Source organism: Pseudophryne corroboree, chromosome 1 (genome assembly GCF_028390025.1).
Source record: "Pseudophryne corroboree isolate aPseCor3 chromosome 1, aPseCor3.hap2, whole genome shotgun sequence".
Lineage (NCBI taxonomy): Eukaryota > Metazoa > Chordata > Amphibia > Anura > Myobatrachidae > Pseudophryne > Pseudophryne corroboree.
In genome coordinates this window covers 2,871,770-2,888,866 of record NC_086444.1, presented here as the reverse complement: position 1 = coordinate 2,888,866, position 17,097 = coordinate 2,871,770, and the positions used below count along the sequence as shown (strand labels likewise).

The following is a 17,097-nucleotide window of genomic DNA, read 5'->3' as shown; positions in this document are numbered from 1 at the left end:
CCGTTATACCTCTCTACACCCCACTATCCTCCTGCTCCCCGTTATACCTCTCTGCACCCCACTATCCTCCTGCTCCCCGTTATACCTCTCTCTACACCCCACTATCCTCCTGCTCCCCGTTATACCTCTCTGCACCCCACTATCCTCCTACTCCCCGTTATACCTCTCTCTACACCCCACTATCCCCCTGCTCCCCGTTATACCTCTCTCTGCACCCCACTATCCTCCTGCTCCCCGTTATACCTCTCTCTGCACCCCACTATCCTCCTGCTCCCCGTTATACCTCTCTCTACACTCCACTATCCTCCTGCTCCCCGTTATACCTCTCTACACCCCACTATCCTCCTGCTCCCCGTTATACCTCTCTCTACACCCCACTTTCCTCCTGCTCCCCGTTATACCTCTCTCTGCACCCCACTTTCTCTAACGTCCTAGTGGATGCTGGGAACTCCGTAAGGACCATGGGGACTAGCGGGCTCCGAAGGAGGCTGGGCACTCTAGAAAGATTTATGACTACCTGGTGTGCACTGGCTCCTCCCACTATGACCCTCCTCCAAGCCTCAGTTAGATCTTGTGCCCGGCCGAGGTTGGATGCACACTAGGGGCTCTCCTGAGCCCTTAGAAAGAAAGTATAGATTTAGGTTTTTTATTTTCAGTGAGACCTGCTGGCAACAGGCTCACTGCAGCGAGGGACTAAGGGGAGAAGAAGCGAACTCGCCTGCTTGCAGCCGGATTGGGCTTCTTAGGCTACTGGACACCATTAGCTCCAGAGGGATCGACCGCAGGCCCAGTCCTTGGTGTTCGGTCCCGGAGCCGCGCCGCCGTCCCCCTTACAGAGCCAGAAGCAAGAAGAGGTCCGGAAAAACGGCGGCAGAAGACATCAGTCTTCACCAAGGTAGCGCACAGCACTGCAGCTGTGCGCCATTGCTCCTCATGCACACCACACACTCCGGTCACTGAGGGTGCAGGGCGCTGGGGGGGGGCGCCCTGAGTAGCAATATAAACACCTTGGCTGGCAAAAATACATCACATATAACCTCCAGGGCTATATGGATGTATATTAACCCCTGCCAGATTCCATAAAAATGCGGGAGAAAAGGCCGCGAAAAAGGGGCGGAGCCTATCTCCTCAGCACACTGGCGCCATTTTTCCCTCACAGCTCCGTTGGAGGGAAGCTCCCTGGCTCTCCCCTGCAGTCTACACTACAGAACAGGGTTAAAACAGAGAGGGGGGGCACTAAATTTAGGCGCAGTATAAATTATATAAAAGCAGCTATAGGGGACATAACTCAGTTAGTCCCTGCATTATATAGCGCTCTGGTGTGTGCTGGCATACTCTCACTCTGTCCCCCCAAAGGGCTTTTGTGGGTCCTGTCCTCATTGGAGCATTCCTTGTGTGTGTGCGGTGTGTCGGTACGGCTGTGTCGACAGGTTTGATGAGGAGACTTATGTGGAGGCGGAGCAGATGCCGATAAATGAGATGTCGCCCCTGTGGGCCGACACCAGAGTGGATGGATAGGTGGAAGGTATTAACCGACAGTGTCCACATCTTACATAAAAGGCTGGATGACGTAACAGCTATGGGACAGCCGGCTTCTCAGCCCGCGCCTGCCCAGACGTCTCAAAGGCCATCAACGCTCCCTCAGATGGCAGATACAGATGTCGACACGGAGTCTGACTCCAGTGTCGACGAGGTTGAGACATATACACAATCCACTAGGAACATCCGTTACATGATCCCGGCAATATAAAATGTGTTACACATTTCTGACATTAACCCAAGTACCACTAAAAACAAAGGGTTTTATGTGTGGGGAGAAAAAGCAGGCAGTGTTTTGTTCCCCCATCAAATGAGTGAATGAAGTGTGAAAAAGCGTGGGTTTCCCCGATAAGAAACTGGTAATTTCTAACAAGTTACTGATGGCGTACCCTTTCCCGCCAGAGGATAAGTTACGCTGGGAGATATCCCCTAGGGTGGATAAGGCGCTCATACGTTTGTCAAGGTGGCACTGCCGTCTTAGGATACGGCCACTTTGAAGGTACCTGCTGATAAATAGCAGGAGGCTATCCTGAAGTCTGTAATTACACACTCAGGTACTAGACTGAGACCTGCAGATATTGCTGCTGCAGCGTGGTCTGTAACCCTTTCAAACAGGGATACTATTTTGCGAACATAAGACGTCGTCTTATATATGAGGGATGCACAGAGGAATATTTTGCCGGCTGGCATCCTGAATTATTGCAATGTCCATTCTGTCAGGAGGGTATTAGAGACCCGACACTGGACAGGTGATGCTGACTTTAAAAGGCACATAGAGCCTTATAAGGGTGAGGAATTGGTTGGGGATGGTCTCTGGGACCTCGTATCCACAGCAATAGCTCACAGCCTAAGAAACGCACTGTATTATCAGGTACAGTCCTGTCGGCTTCAAAAAAGCAGGCGGGTCAAACGAGGGAAGAGGGAAAATGCTGCACCAGCAGCCAGTCCCCAGAATCAAAATTCTTCCCCTGCTTCCTCTGAGTCCACCGCATGACGCGGGGGCTCCACAGGCGTAGCCAGGTACGGTGGGGGGCCGCCTCAAAAATTTCAGCGATCAGTGGGCTCGCTCACAGGTGGATCCCTGGATCCTTCAAGTAGTATCTCAGGGGTACAAGCTGGAAGTCGAGGCGTCTCCCCCCAGCCGTTTACTCAAATCTGCCTTGCCGACAACTCCCTCAGGCAGGGAGGCTGTGCTAGAGGCAATTCACAAGCTGTATTCCCAGCAGGTGATAGTCAAGGTGCCCCTACTTCAACAAGGACGGGGTTACTATTCCACACTGTTTGTGGTACCGAAACCAGCCGGTTCGGTGAGACCCATTTTAAAATGGAAATCCTTGAACACTTACATAACAAAGTTCAAGATGGAATCGCTCAGGGCGGTTATTGCAAGCCTGGACGAGGGGGATTACATGGTATCCCTGGACATCAAGGATGCTTACCTGCATGTCCCTATTTACCTTCCTCACCAGGAGTACCTCAGATTGTGGTACAGGTTTGCCATTACCAATTCCAGACACTACCGTTTGGACTGTCCACGGCACCGAGGGTGTTTACCAAGGTAATTGGCAGAAATGATGATACTCCTTCAAAACAAAAGGGAGTTTTTATTTATCCCATACTTGGACGATCTCCTTATAAAGGCAAGGTCCAGGGAGCAGTTACTGGTCGGAGTAGCATTATCTCAGGAGGTGCTACAACAGCATGGCTGGATTCTGAACATTCCAAAGTCACAGCTGGTTCCTTCCACTCGCTTACTGTTCCTGGGGATGATTTTGGACACAGAACAGAAAAAAGTGTTTCTCCCGCAGGAGGAAGCCAAGGAGCTGTCATCTCTATTCAGAGACCTCCTAAAACCAAAAAGGGTATCGGTGCATCGTTGCACACGAGTCCTGGGAAAAATGGTGGCTTCATACGAAGCAATTCCATTCGGCAGGTTCCATGCGAGGACCTTCCAGTGAGACCTCTTAGATAAGTGGTCGGGATCGCATCTTCAAATGCATCAAATGATAACCCTGTCTCCAAGGACCAGGGTGTCTCTACTGTGGTGGATGCAGGGTGCTCATCTTCTAGAGGGACGCAGTTTCGGCATACAGGACTGGGTCCTGGTGACCACGGATGCCAGCCTTCAAGGCTGGGGAGCAGTCACACAGGGAAGAAACTTCCAGGGCCTATGGTCAAGTCAGGAGACTTCCCTACATATAAATTCTGGAACTGAGGGCCATTTACAATGCCCTAAGTCAGGCAAGACCCCTGCTTCAAAACCAGCCGGTACTGATACAGTCAGACAACATCACGGCAGTCGCCCATGTGACCTGACAGGGCGGCACAAGAAGCAGGATGGCAATGGCAGAAGCCACAAGGATTCTCCGATGGGCGGAAAATCACGTACTAGCACTGTCAGCAGTGTTCATTCCGGGAGTGGACAACTGGGAAGCAGACTTCCTCAGCAGACACGACCTACACCCGGGAGAGTGGGGACTTCATCCAGAAGTCTTCCTGCTGTTGGTAAACCGTTGGGAAAGGCCACAGGTGGACATGATGGCGTCCCACCTCAACAAAAAGCTAAAGAGATATTGCGCCAGGTCAAGGGACCCTCAGGCGATAGCTGTGGACGCTCTAGTGACACCGTGGGTGTACCAGTCGGTTTATGTGTTCCCTACTCTGCCTCTCATACCAAAGGTACTGAGAATAATAAGATGGCGAGGAGTAAGAACGATACTCGTGGTTCCGGATTGGCCAAGAAGGGCTTGGTACCCGGAACTTCAGGAAATGATATCAGAGGACCCATGGCCTCTGCCGCTCAGACAGGACCGGCTTCAGCAGGGGCCCTGTCTGTTCCAAGACTTACCGCGGCTGCGTTTGACGGCATGGCGATTGAGCGCCGGATCCTGAAGGAAAAGGGTATTCCGGAAGAAGTCATTCCTGCGCTTATTAAAGCCAGGAAAGATGTTACGGCAAAGCATTATCACCGCATGTGGCGGAAATATGTTGCATGGTGCGAGGCCAAAAAGGCCCCAACAGAGGAATTTCCACTAGGTCGATTTCTACATTTCCTGCAAGCAGGAGTGAATATGGGCCTAAAACTAGGCTCCATTAAAGTACAGATTTCGGCTCTGTCGATTTTCTTTCAAAAAGAATTAGCTTCAGTACCTGAAGTTCAGGCATTGTGAAAGGAGTGCTGCATATTCAGCCCCCGTTTGTGCCCCCTGTGGCACCTTGGGATCTCAACGTGGTGTTGAGTTTTCTTAAAATCACATTGGTTTGAGCCACTAAAAACCGTGGATCTAAAATATCTCATGTGGAAAGTGGTCATGTTATTGGCCTTGGCTTCAGCCAGGCGAGTGTCAGAATTGGCGGCTTTATCATGTAAAAGCCCTTATCTGATTTTCCATATGGATAGGGCAGAATTGAGGACTCGTCCCCAATTTCTTCCTAAGGTGGTATCAGCTTTTCACTTGAACCAGCCTATTGTGGTGCCGGCGGCTACTAGTGAATTGGAGGACTCCAAGTTGCTAGACGTTGTCAGGGCCCTGAAAATATATGTTTCCAGGACGGCTGGAGTCAGAAACTCTGACTCGCTGTTTATCCTGTATGCACCCAACAAGCTGGGTGCTCCTGCTTCTAAGCAGTCTATTGCTCGCTGGATTTGTAGTACAATTCAGCTTGCACATTCTGTGGCAGGCATACCACAGCCAAAATCTGTAAATGCCCATTCCACAAGGAAGGTGGGCTCATCTTGGGCGGCTGCCCGAGGGGTCTCGGCTTTACAACTTTGCCGAGCAGCTACTTGGTCAGGGGCAAACACGTTTGCAAAATTCTTTAAATTTGATACCCTGGCTGAGGAGGACCTGGAGTTCTCTCATTCGGTGCTGCAGAGTCATCCGCACTCTCCCGCCCGTTTGGGAGCTTTGGTATAATCCCCATGGTCCTTACGGAGTTCCCAGCATCCACTAGGACGTTAGAGAAAATAAGAATTTACTCACCGGTAATTCTATTTCTCGTAGTCCGTAGTGGATGCTGGGCGCCCATCCCAAGTGCGGATTGTCTGCAATACTTGTAAATAGTTATTGTTAACTAAAGGGTTATTGTTGAGCCATCTGTTGAGAGGCTCTGTTGTTTTCATACTGTCAAACTGGATATAGTATCACGAGTTGTACGGTGTGATTGGTGTGGCTGGTAAGAGTCTTACCCGGAATTCTAAATCCTTCCTTATTATGTCTGCTCGTCCGGGCACAGTGTCCTAACTGCGGCTTGGAGGAGGGTCATAGTGGGAGGAGCCAGTGCACACCAGGTAGTCATAAATCTTTCTAGAGTGCCCAGCCTCCTTCGGAGCCCGCTATTCCCCATGGTCCTTACGGAGTTCCCAGCATCCACTACGGACTACGAGAAATAGAATTACCGGTGAGTAAATTCTTATTATCCTCCTGCTCCCCGTTATACCTCTCCCTACACCCCACTATCCTCCTGCTCCCCGTTATACCTCTCTCTACACCCCACTATCCCCCTGCTCCCCGTTATACCTCTCTCTGCACCCCACTATCCTCCTGCTCCCCGTTATACCTCTCTGCACCCCACTATCCTCCTGCTCCCCGTTATACCTCTCTCTGCACCCCACTATCCTCCTGCTCCCCGTTATACCTCTCTCTACACCCCACTATCCTGCTCGCCGTTATACCTCTCTGCACCCCACTTTCCTCCTACTCCCCGTTATACCTCTCTGCACCCCACTATACCCCTGCTCCCTGTTATACCTCTCTACACCCCACTATCCCCCTGCTCCCCGTTATACCTCTCTCTGCACCCCACTATCCTCCTGCTCCCCGTTATACCTCTCTCTGCACCCCACTATCCTCCTGCTCCCTGATATACCTCTCTACACCCCACTATCCTCCTGCTCCCCGTTATACCTCTCTACACCCCACTATGCCCCTGCTCCCCGTTATACCTCTCTCTACACCCCACTATGCCCAGCTTCCCGTTATACCTCTCTGCACCCCACTATCCTCCTGCTCCCCGTTATACCTCTCTATACACCCCACTATCCTCCTGCTCCCCGTTATACCTCTCTACACCCCACTATGCCCCAGCTCCCCGTTATACCTCTCTGCACCTCACTATCCTCCTGCTCCCCGTTATACCTCTCTGCACCTCACTATCCTCCTGCTCCCCGTTATACCTCTCTCTACACCCCACTATCCTCCTGCTCCCCGTTATACCTCTCTCTACACCCCACTATCCTCCTGCTCCCCGTTATACCTCTCTACACCCTACTATCCTCCTGCTCCCCGTTATACTTCTCTACACCCCACTATCCTCCTGCTCCCCGTTATACCTCTCTCTGCACCCCACTATCCTCCTGCTCCCCGTTATACCTCTCTCTACACCCCACTATCCTCCTGCTCCCCGTTATACCTCTCTCTACACCCCACTGTCCTCCTGCTCCCCATTATACCTCTCTCTACACCCTACTGTCCTCCTGCTCCCCGTTATACCTCTCTCTACACCCCACTATCCTTCTGCTCCCCGTTATACCTCTCTACACCCCACTATCCTCCTGCTCCCCGTTATACCTCTCTACACCCCACTATCCTCCTGCTCCCCGTCATACCTCTCTCTACACCCCACTATCCTCCTGCTCCCCGTTATACCTCTCTACACATACGTACGTACACACACATATACATACATACACACACACACACAACATACATACATACATACATACACACACGCATACATACACACATGCATACATATACACAAACACACACACACACATACATACATACATACATACACACACACACATATATACATACATACACACATACACACACACACGATAATGCTTATCCCTGTCTCTCGGCAGGCCAGGAGTACCGCATGTATAACACGTATGATGTGCATTTCTACGCATCGTTTGCTCTCATCATGCTGTGGCCGCAGTTAGAAATAAGTCTTCAGTACGACATGGGTGAGTAATTGTATTACATAGAATGGTGACCGTCAGTCTATGATCACAGTAATTCTCAGCGTGTGATACTAATTACCCCGTTATTATCTGTCCAAGTGACACCAGCCAAGCCCCCGGACACTGTTAGTGCAGTGGTGACACTTACCTGCCAAGCCCCCGGTCAGTGTTAGTGCAGTGGTGACACTTACCTGCCAGGCCCCCGGTCACTGTTAGTGCAGTGGTGACACTTACCTGCCAGGCTCCCGGTCACTGTTAGTGCAGTGGTGACACTTACCTGCGAGGCTTCTGGTCAGTGTTAGTGCAGTGGTGACACTTACCTGCCAGGCTCCCGGTCAGTGTTAGTGCAGTGGTGACACTTACCTGCCAGGCCCCCGGTCACTGTTAGTGCAGTGGTGACACTTACCTGCCAGGCTCCCGGTCACTGTTAGTGCAGTGGTGACACTTACCTGCCAGGCTCCTGGTCACTGTTAGTGCAGTGGTGACACTTACCTGCGAGGCTTCTGGTCAGTGTTAGTGCAGTGGTGACACTTACCTGCCAGGCTCCCGGTCACTGTTAGTGCAGTGGTGACACTTACCTGCCAGGCTCCCGGTTAGTGCAGTTGATATACAGTATCTGTGAACAACATCATGTACCGAGCCTAAATGAGTCCAGGGCTGTAGGATGAACATTTGCGTCATGAAGCAGAGATTTGGATTTATGGCCCGTCCAATGAAGATATCTAGATAGGGTCATGGTGAAGGTACAGTGCAGTTCCAGCAGCCGCCATAGGGAAGAGGGCGCTATTTGCTGTCACTCAGTCCCGTCCTTATTACCGTATGTCTCTCAGCTCTGTGATGTCTCACCTCTATGTTGTCACCTGGTTAGTTTCTTGATTACATGTCCTGACATTTCCTATTTATAATATTATGTGGATGATATGACCGCGTTCACGTTGTTCTCTCCAGCTGCCGCCATTCTGCAGGAGGATCTGGAGCAGAGGAAATATCTTATGAGTGGCTGCGTAGCTCCTGTGAAGATCAGAAATGTGGTTCCCCATGATGTTGGAGACCCTGGTATGGGTTTCTTCATGCTCTATCTTCCTTACCCTCTGCCATGTTTTCCTTCTTCTTCTCTCATGTATGTGCAGATATTTCTCCTCATGTCTTTCTCCCCATCTCTTAGAGGATGAGCCGTGGCAGAAGCTCAATGCCTATATCATACATGACACTGCTGACTGGAAGGACCTGAACCTTAAGTTCGTGTTACAAGTATATCGAGACTACTGCCTGACCAAGAGCTCCACCTACCTCAGGGACATGTGGTTAGTCTGCCAGGTAAGTATCACAGGTCTAGGGGTCCACCTATCTCAGGGACATGTGGTCAGTCTGCCAGGTCAGTATCACAGGTCTAGGGGTCCACCTATCTCAGGGACATATGGTCAGTCTGCCAGGTCAGTATCACTGGTCTAGGGGTCCACCTATCTCAGGGACATATGGTCAGTCTGCCAGCACATTATCACAGGTCTAGAGGTCCACTTACCTTAGGGACATGTGGTCAGTCTGCCAGGTCAGTATCACAGATTTAGAGGTCCATCTGTCTCAGGGACATGTGGTCAGTCTGCCAGGCCAGTATCACAGATCTAGGGGTCCACCTATCTCAGGGACATGTGGCCATTCTGCCAGGTCGGAATCACAGGTCTGGGGGTCCACTTATCTCAGGGACATGTGGTCAGTCTGCCAGGTCAGAATCACAGGTCTGGTGGTCCACCTACTCTCAGGGACATGTGGTCAGTCTGCCAGGTTAGTATCACAGATCTAGGGGTCCACCTACCGCAGGGACATGTGGTCAGTCTGCAAGGTCAGAATCACAGGTCTGGGGGTCCACCTACCTCAGGGACATGTGGTCAGTCTGCCAGGTCAGTATCACAGGTCTAGGTGTCCACCTATCTCAGGGACATGTGGTCAGTCTGCCAGGTCAGTATCACTGATCTAGGGGTCCACCTACCTCAGGGACATGTGGTCAGTCTGCCAGGTCAGTATCACAGATCTTAGGGGTCCATCTACCGCAGGGACATGTGGTCAGTCTGCCAGGTCAGAATCACGGGTCTGGGGGTCCACCTACCTCAGGGACATGTGGTCAGTCTGCTAGGTCAGTATCACAGGTCTAGGGGTCCACCTATCTCAGGGACATGTGGTGAGTCTGCCAGGTCAGGCAGGTGAGAGATATGAGGGTGGGTTCAGGACTTATCTTCCATTGTTTTCTCTGACGTCCTAGTGGATGCTGGGAACTCCGTAAGGACCATGGGGAATAGACGAGCTCCGCAGGAGACTGGGCACTCTTAAAAGAAAGATTAGGTACTATATCTGGTGTGCACTGGCTCCTCCCTCTATGCCCCTCCTCCAGACCTCAGTTAGAATCTGTGCCCGGCCAGAGCTGGATGCACCTAGTGGGCTCTCCTGAGCTTGCTAGAAAGAAAGTATTTGTTAGGTTTTTTATTTTCAGTGAGATCTGCTGGCAACAGACTCACTGCTACGTGGGACTGAGGGGAGAGAAGCGAACCTACCTGCTTGCAGCTAGCTTGTGCTTCTTAGGCTACTGGACACCATTAGCTCCAGAGGGTTCGAACACAGGGCCTGACCTCGATCGTCCGGTCCCGGAGCCGCGCCGCCGTCCCCCTTGCAGAGCCAGAAGACAGAAGATAAAGATGAAAAACGGCGGCTGAAGACTCCGGTCTTCATTAAGGTAGCGCACAGCACTGCAGCTGTGCGCCATTGCTCCCATAGCACACCACACACTCCGGTCACTGTTGGGTGCAGGGCGCTGGGGGGGGGGGGGGGGGGGGGGGCACATAATACAGTGTATAACACTGTATATGTGCAAAAACCCCGCCATTAACATTATAAAAAGCGGGAGAAGCCCGCCGCTGAGGGGGCGGGGCTATCTTCCTCAGCACAGCCAGCGCCATTTTCTCTTCACAGCTCCGCTGGAAGGACGCTCCGCAGGCTCTCCCCTGCAGTATACAGTACAACAAGGGTAAAAAAGAGAGGGGGGCACATAAATTTAGGCGCAAATTGGTGTTAATAAGCAGCTATTGGGAAAAATCACTCAGTATAGTGAAAATCCCTGAGTTATATAGCGCTCTGGTGTGTGCTGGCACACTCTCTCTCTCTGTCTCCCCAAAGGATTTTGTGGGGTCCTGTCCTCAGTCAGAGCATTCCCTGTGTGTGTGCGGTGTGTCGGTACGGCTGTGTCGACATATTTGATGTGGAGGGCTACGTGGAGGCGGAGCAGGAGCCGATAAGTGTGATGTCGCCCCCAACAGGGCCGACACCGGAGTGGATGGATATGTGGAAGGTATTAACCGACAGAGTCAACTCTTTACATAAAAGGTTTGATGACGTAACAGCCTTGGGACAGCCGGCATCTCAGCCCGCGCCTGCCCAGGCGTCTCAGAGGCCATCAGGGGCTCAAAAACGCCCGCTAGCTCAGATGGCAGACACAGATGTCGACACGGAGTCTGACTCCAGTGTAGACGAGGATGAGACAAATGTACAGTCCACAAGGGCCATCCGATGCATGATTACGGCAATGAAAAATGTGTTACACATTTCTGACATTAACCCGGTTACCACTAAAAAGGGTATTATGTTTGGGGAGAAAAAGCAGCCAGTGACTTTTCCCCCATCTGATTAATTAAATGAATTGTGTGAAGAAGCGTGGTGTTCCCCAGATAAGAAACTAGTGATTTCTAAGAGGTTACTGATGGCGTACCCTTTCCCGCCAACGGATAGGTTACGCTGGGAGACATCCCCTAGGGTGGACAGGGCGCTCACACGATTATCTAAAAGGGTGGCACTGCCGTCTCAGGATACGGCCGCCCTAAAGGAGCCTGCGGATAGAAAGCAGGAGGCTGTCCTAAAGTCTGTATATACACACTCAGGTACTATACTGAGACCTGCTATTGCTTCAGCATGGATGTGTAGTGCTGCAGCAGCGTGGTCTGATACCCTGTCAGACAACATTGATACCCTCGACAGGGATGCTATTTTGCTAACCATAGAGCATATAAAGAACGTAGTCTTGTATATGAGGGATGCACAGAGGGACATTTGCCGGCTGGCATCTAGAATTAATGCAATGTCCATTTCTGCCAGGAGAGTATTATGGACTCGGCAGTGGACAGGTGATGCTGATTCTAAAAGGCACATGGAGGTTTTGCCTTATAAGGGTGAGGAATTGTTTGGGGACGGTCTCTCGGACCTCGTATCCACAGCAACAGCTGGGAAGTCGACTTTTTTACCTCCGGTTTCCTCAGCCTAAGAAAGCACCGTATTATCAAGTACAGTCCTTTCGGCCTCAGATAGGCAAGCGGGTCAGAGGCGCATCCTTTCTGCCCAGAGGCAGGGGTAGAGGAAAAAAGCTGCACCAGACAGCCAGTTCCCAGGAACAAAAATCCTCCCCTGCTTCCACTAAGTCCACCGCATGATGCTGGGGCTCCACAGGTGGAGCCAGGTGCGGTGGGGGCGCGTCTCCGGAACTTCAGCGACCAGTGGGTTCGCTCACAGGTGGATCTCTGGGTTCTACAAGTGGTTTCTCAGGGATACATGCTGGAGTTCGAGGCGACTCCCCCTCGCCGTTACCTCAAATCAGCCTTGCCAGCGGCTCCCAAGCTGTACCTTCAGCAGGTGATAATCAAGGTTCCCCTCCTTCAACAGGGACGGGGTTACTATTCCACAATGTTTGTGGTACCGAAACCAGATGGTTCGGTGAGACCCATTCTAAATTTAAAATCCTTGAACACTTATGTAAGGAAGTTCAAGTTCAAAATGGAATCGCTCAGGGCGGTTATTGCAAGCCTGGAAGAGGGGGATTTTATGGTGTCGCTGGACATCAAGGACGCTTATCTGCATGTCCCCATTTACCCACCTCACCAGGAGTACCTCAGGTTTGTGGTACAGGACTGTCATTACCAATTCCAGACGTTGCCGTTTGGTCTGTCCACGGCACCGAGGGTATTTACCAAGGTAATGGCCGAAATGATGATACTCCTTCGGAAGAAGGGAGTTATAATTATCCCGTACTTGGACGATCTCCTTATAAAGGCGAGGTCCAAGGAGCAGTTGTTAGTCAACGTAGCACTATCTCGGGAAGTGCTGCAACAGCACGGCTGGATTCTGAATATCCCAAAGTCGCAGCTGATTCCTGCGACGCGTCTGCTGTTCTTGGGCATGATTCTGGACACAGAACAGAAGAAGGTGTTTCTCCCGGTGGAGAAAGCCCAGGAATTGTCATCTCTGGTCAGGGACCTCCTGAAACCAAAACAGGTGTCGGTGCATCACTGCACGCGAGTCCTGGGAAAGATGGTAGCTTCTTACGAAGCAATTCCCTTCGGCAGGTTCCATGCAAGGATCTTTCAGTGGGATCTGTTAGACAAGTGGTCCGGATCGCATCTTCAGATGCATCGGCTGATAACCCTGTCCCCGAGGGCCAGGGTGTCTCTGCTGTGGTGGCTGCAGAGTGCTCATCTTCTCGAGGGCCGCTGATTCGGCATACAGGACTGGGTCCTGGTGACCACGGATGCAAGCCTACGAGGTTGGGGGTCAGTCACTCAGGGAAGGAACTTCCAAGGACAGTGGTCAAGTCAGGAGACTTCCCTTCACATAAATATTCTGGAACTAAGGGCCATTTACAACGCCCTGAGTCGAGCAGAACCCCTGCTTCAAAACCAACCGGTGCTGATTCAGTCAGACAACATCACGGCGGTCGCCCATGTAAACCGACAGGGCGGCACAAGAAGCAGGATGGCGATGGCAGAAGCCACAAGGATTCTTCGATGGGCGGAGAATCACGTGCTAGCACTGTCAGCGGTGTTCATTCCGGGAGTGGACAAGTGGGAAGCAGACTTCCTCAGCGGGCACGACCTCCACCCGGGAGAGTGGGGACTTCATCCAGAAGTCTTCACGCTGATTGTAAATCGTTGGGAACAGCCACAGGTAGACATGATGGCGTCCCGTCTCAACAAAAAGCTAAAAAAAATATTGCGCCAGGTCAAGGGACCCTCAGGCGATAGCTGTGGACGCACTAGTGACACCGTGGGTGTACCAGTCGGTTTATGTGTTCCCTCCTCTTCCTCTCATACCCAAGGTACTGAGGATTGTAAGAAAGAGAGGAGTAAGAACTATACTCATCGTTCCGGATTGGCCAAGAAGATCTTGGTACCCAGAACTACAAGAAATGATCTCAGAGGACCCATGGCCTCTGCCTCTCAGACAGGACCTGTTACAGCAGGGGCCCTGTCTGTTCCAAGACTTACCGCGGCTGCGTTTGACGGCATGGCGGTTGAACGCCGGATCCTAACGGAAAAGGGCATTCCAGATGAAGTGATTCCTACGCTGATAAAGGCTAGGAAAGACGTGACAGCACAGCATTATCACCGTATATGGCGAAAATATGTTGCTTGGTGTGAGGCCAGGAAGGCCCCTACTGAGGAATTCCAGCTGGGTCGATTCCTGCACTTCCTACAGTCAGGAGTGACTATGGGCCTAAAATTAGGATCCATAAAGGTCCAGATTTCGGCCCTATCTATTTTCTTTCAAAAAGAACTGGCTTCACTGCCTGAAGTTCAGACGTTTGTTTGCATATTCAGCCCCCTTTTGTGCCTCCAGTGGCACCTTGGGATCTTAACGTTGTGTTGGATTTCCTGAAATCCCACTGGTTTGAGCCACTTAAGACCGTGGAGCTAAAATATCTCACGTGGAAAGTGGTCATGCTATTGGCCTTAGCTTCGGCTAGGCGTGTGTCAGAATTGGCGGCTTTGTCGTGTAAAAGCCCTTATCTGATCTTCCATATGGACAGGGCAGAATTGAGGACTCGTCCCCAATTTCTCCCTAAGGTGGTATCAGCGTTTCATTTGAACCAACCTATTGTGGTGCCTGCGGCTACTAGGGACTTGGAGGACTCCAAGTTACTAGATGTAGTCAGGGCTTTGAAAATCTATGTAGCCAGGGCGGCTGGAGTCAGGAAAACTGACTCGCTGTTTATCCTGCATGCGCCCAACAAGCTGGGTGCTCCTGCTTCAAAGCAAACTATTGCGCGCTGGATCTGTAGCACGATTCAGCAAGCTCATTCTGCGGCAGGATTGCCGCATCCTAAATCAGTAAAAGCCCATTCCACAAGGAAGGTGGGCTCTTCTTGGGCGGCTGCCCGAGGGGTCTCGGCTTTACAGCTTTGCCGAGCTGCTACTTGGTCGGGTTCAAACACATTTGCTAAGTTCTACAAGTTTGATACCCTGGCTGAGGAGGACCTGGAGTTCTCTCATTCGGTGCTGCAGAGTCATCCGCACTCTCCCGCCCGTTTGGGAGCTTTGGTATAATCCCCATGGTCCTTACGGAGTTCCCAGCATCCACTAGGACGTCAGAGAAAATAAGAATTTACTCACCGGTAATTCTATTTCTCGTAGTCCGTAGTGGATGCTGGGCGCCCGTCCCAGGTGCGGACTCTCTGCAATACATGTATATAGTTATTGCTTAACTAAAGGGTTATTGTTATGAGCCATCTGTTACTGAGGCTCAGTTGTTCATACTGTTAACTGGGTATAGTTATCACAAGTTGTACGGTGTGATTGGTGTGGCTGGTATGAGTCTTACCCTGGATTCCAAATCCTTTCCTAGTAGTGTCAGCTCTTCCGGGCACAGTTTCCCTAACTGAGGTCTGGAGGAGGGGTATAGAGGGAGGAACCAGTGCACACCAGATAGTACCTAATCTTTCTTTTAAGAGTGCCCACTCTCCTGCGGAGCCCGTCTATTCCCCATTGTCCTTACGGAGTTCCCAGCATCCACTACGGACTACGAGAAATAGAATTACCGGTGAGTAAATTCTTATTTTCTTTTCTCCTCTCCCAGGCTGTGATGGACACATCCTTGAAATTTGATAGTGACGGCGATGGACTGATAGAGAATTCTGGGTTTGCTGATCAGACATACGATGGTTGGGTGATGACAGGACCAAGGTGAGGGTTCAGCATCTTGGATTCCTTTCTCAGTACAGTGTACTGTCCATATGTAATACATGATGTCTGAGAACGGATGGTTCTTCCTGGGGAAGCTCTCCATGCATGGCTTGTATTCTCGTACATAGGGTAATCAGAGAGAAGCACATACAGACATGAAGGGTCTGTAGGGCGTCGGGTATGATCATTACATTCATATAGATATTGTATCCTAGTGGATACTGGGGAATAGTATATTACCATGGGGTATAGACGGGTCCACTGGAGCCTGAACCTTTAAGAAACTAATAGTGTGTGATGGCTCCTCCCTCTATGCCCCTCCTGCAGACTCCGTTTAGAAAATGAGCCGGGTGCATTCTGTTCTCTCCAGAGAGATTTCTTCAGAAATGTATGTTTGTTTATTATTTTCAGGCAGCGCTGGTTGGCACCAGTCTGCCAGCGTTGGGCTTAAGGGGGGACCGGACCGACCTCCTTAGAGTTAATGGTTTGTATCCCCGCTGACAGGATACTGAGCTCCTGAGGGGATGTTCTCACACTCCCAGAGGGTGAGCCCACGCCGGCAGCATGCCGCCACCCCTTATCAGGTGCCGAAGACAGACACGTTGCGATGAGCGTTACACCAGGGACCCGGTTAGCGGGTCCCCGGTGCAAATTGGTGGCATGAAGGGACAGTGATCACCCAGCTATGGGCCGCGGTGCCCACTGAGTACCCAGACTGCCAACTGAGTAAGCAGGGGTTGCGTACACTCGTTTTACACAATAAATGGAGAAATCCAGTATAAATAAAATGCAGGGACCGCGCGCCATTATGGGGGCGGGGCTTCCCGGAGAGCGGGACCAGAGGCTAAACGGCGCCATTTCCTGCTGCTGCTGATACAGGCTGCATACGGAGACTGCTCCTCCACAGGATCCACTGAATCACCACTGTAACTGGTACCAGGGGGTTATAGTGAGGGGAGGTGTGGCCGGACCGCACTAGTGGCCACATGTGTAATGGCGGCCGTGGCACTGAAGGGGTTAACCCCTAGTACCCGGCGCCATTATGGGGACAATGGGCGCTTGGCGCCAATTTTAAATGTATAGGGCGCTAGGCGCCAGGTGTTTAAACTGTTTAAACATGTAAAATATATATATTGTGCTATGAGGCACTACAGTAGGAATTGGACTGTCAGTTCAGGCTCAGGGCACAGGCTCAGTGTATATTTAAAGGGAAACACGTGTTTAAATGAAATGTATTTAAAGGAAAAATGCAGTTACTATAGCTGTCTGAATAATCATCTCCTGTCAGTAGGAAGTGGCATGCTAATGGCCCTGTCCTAGCAGAGAGGTGTGAATGACAAAACCTTTTCATGTGTAAGTTCCTTAGAGAAAGATGCTAATCACTGGGGATCTCCTTATCCCATATATAAAGTCTATGGGCTTGGAACCTGTTTCATCATGTAGCTGATTTAATTGATATACAAACCCTGAATGGCAGATGCAGGAAGGAAGACTGTTTGTTTGTATTGTAGCCATTCCTGTTGTAATCCCAAACACTGGGTTTGCCTGGAGATGTGAATGAGACAGAAACATTTGTATTTTGAAGCTATGTGATAA

At 51.0% G+C, this 17,097-nt stretch overlaps 1 protein-coding gene across 1 annotated transcript in view; it reads left to right on the top strand.

Annotated features, from left to right (window-relative positions):
- The window catches only part of GBA2 (glucosylceramidase beta 2), a 331,889-nt gene that overhangs the window by 192,563 nt on the left and 122,229 nt on the right, over positions 1-17,097 (top strand). The window contains exons 11-14 of the mRNA XM_063957477.1: positions 7,409-7,513; positions 8,459-8,566; positions 8,676-8,827; positions 15,395-15,501. Of these exons, the coding sequence (XP_063813547.1) occupies positions 7,409-7,513; positions 8,459-8,566; positions 8,676-8,827; positions 15,395-15,501 (472 nt within the window). The remainder of the gene's footprint in view (positions 1-7,408; positions 7,514-8,458; positions 8,567-8,675; positions 8,828-15,394; positions 15,502-17,097) is intronic.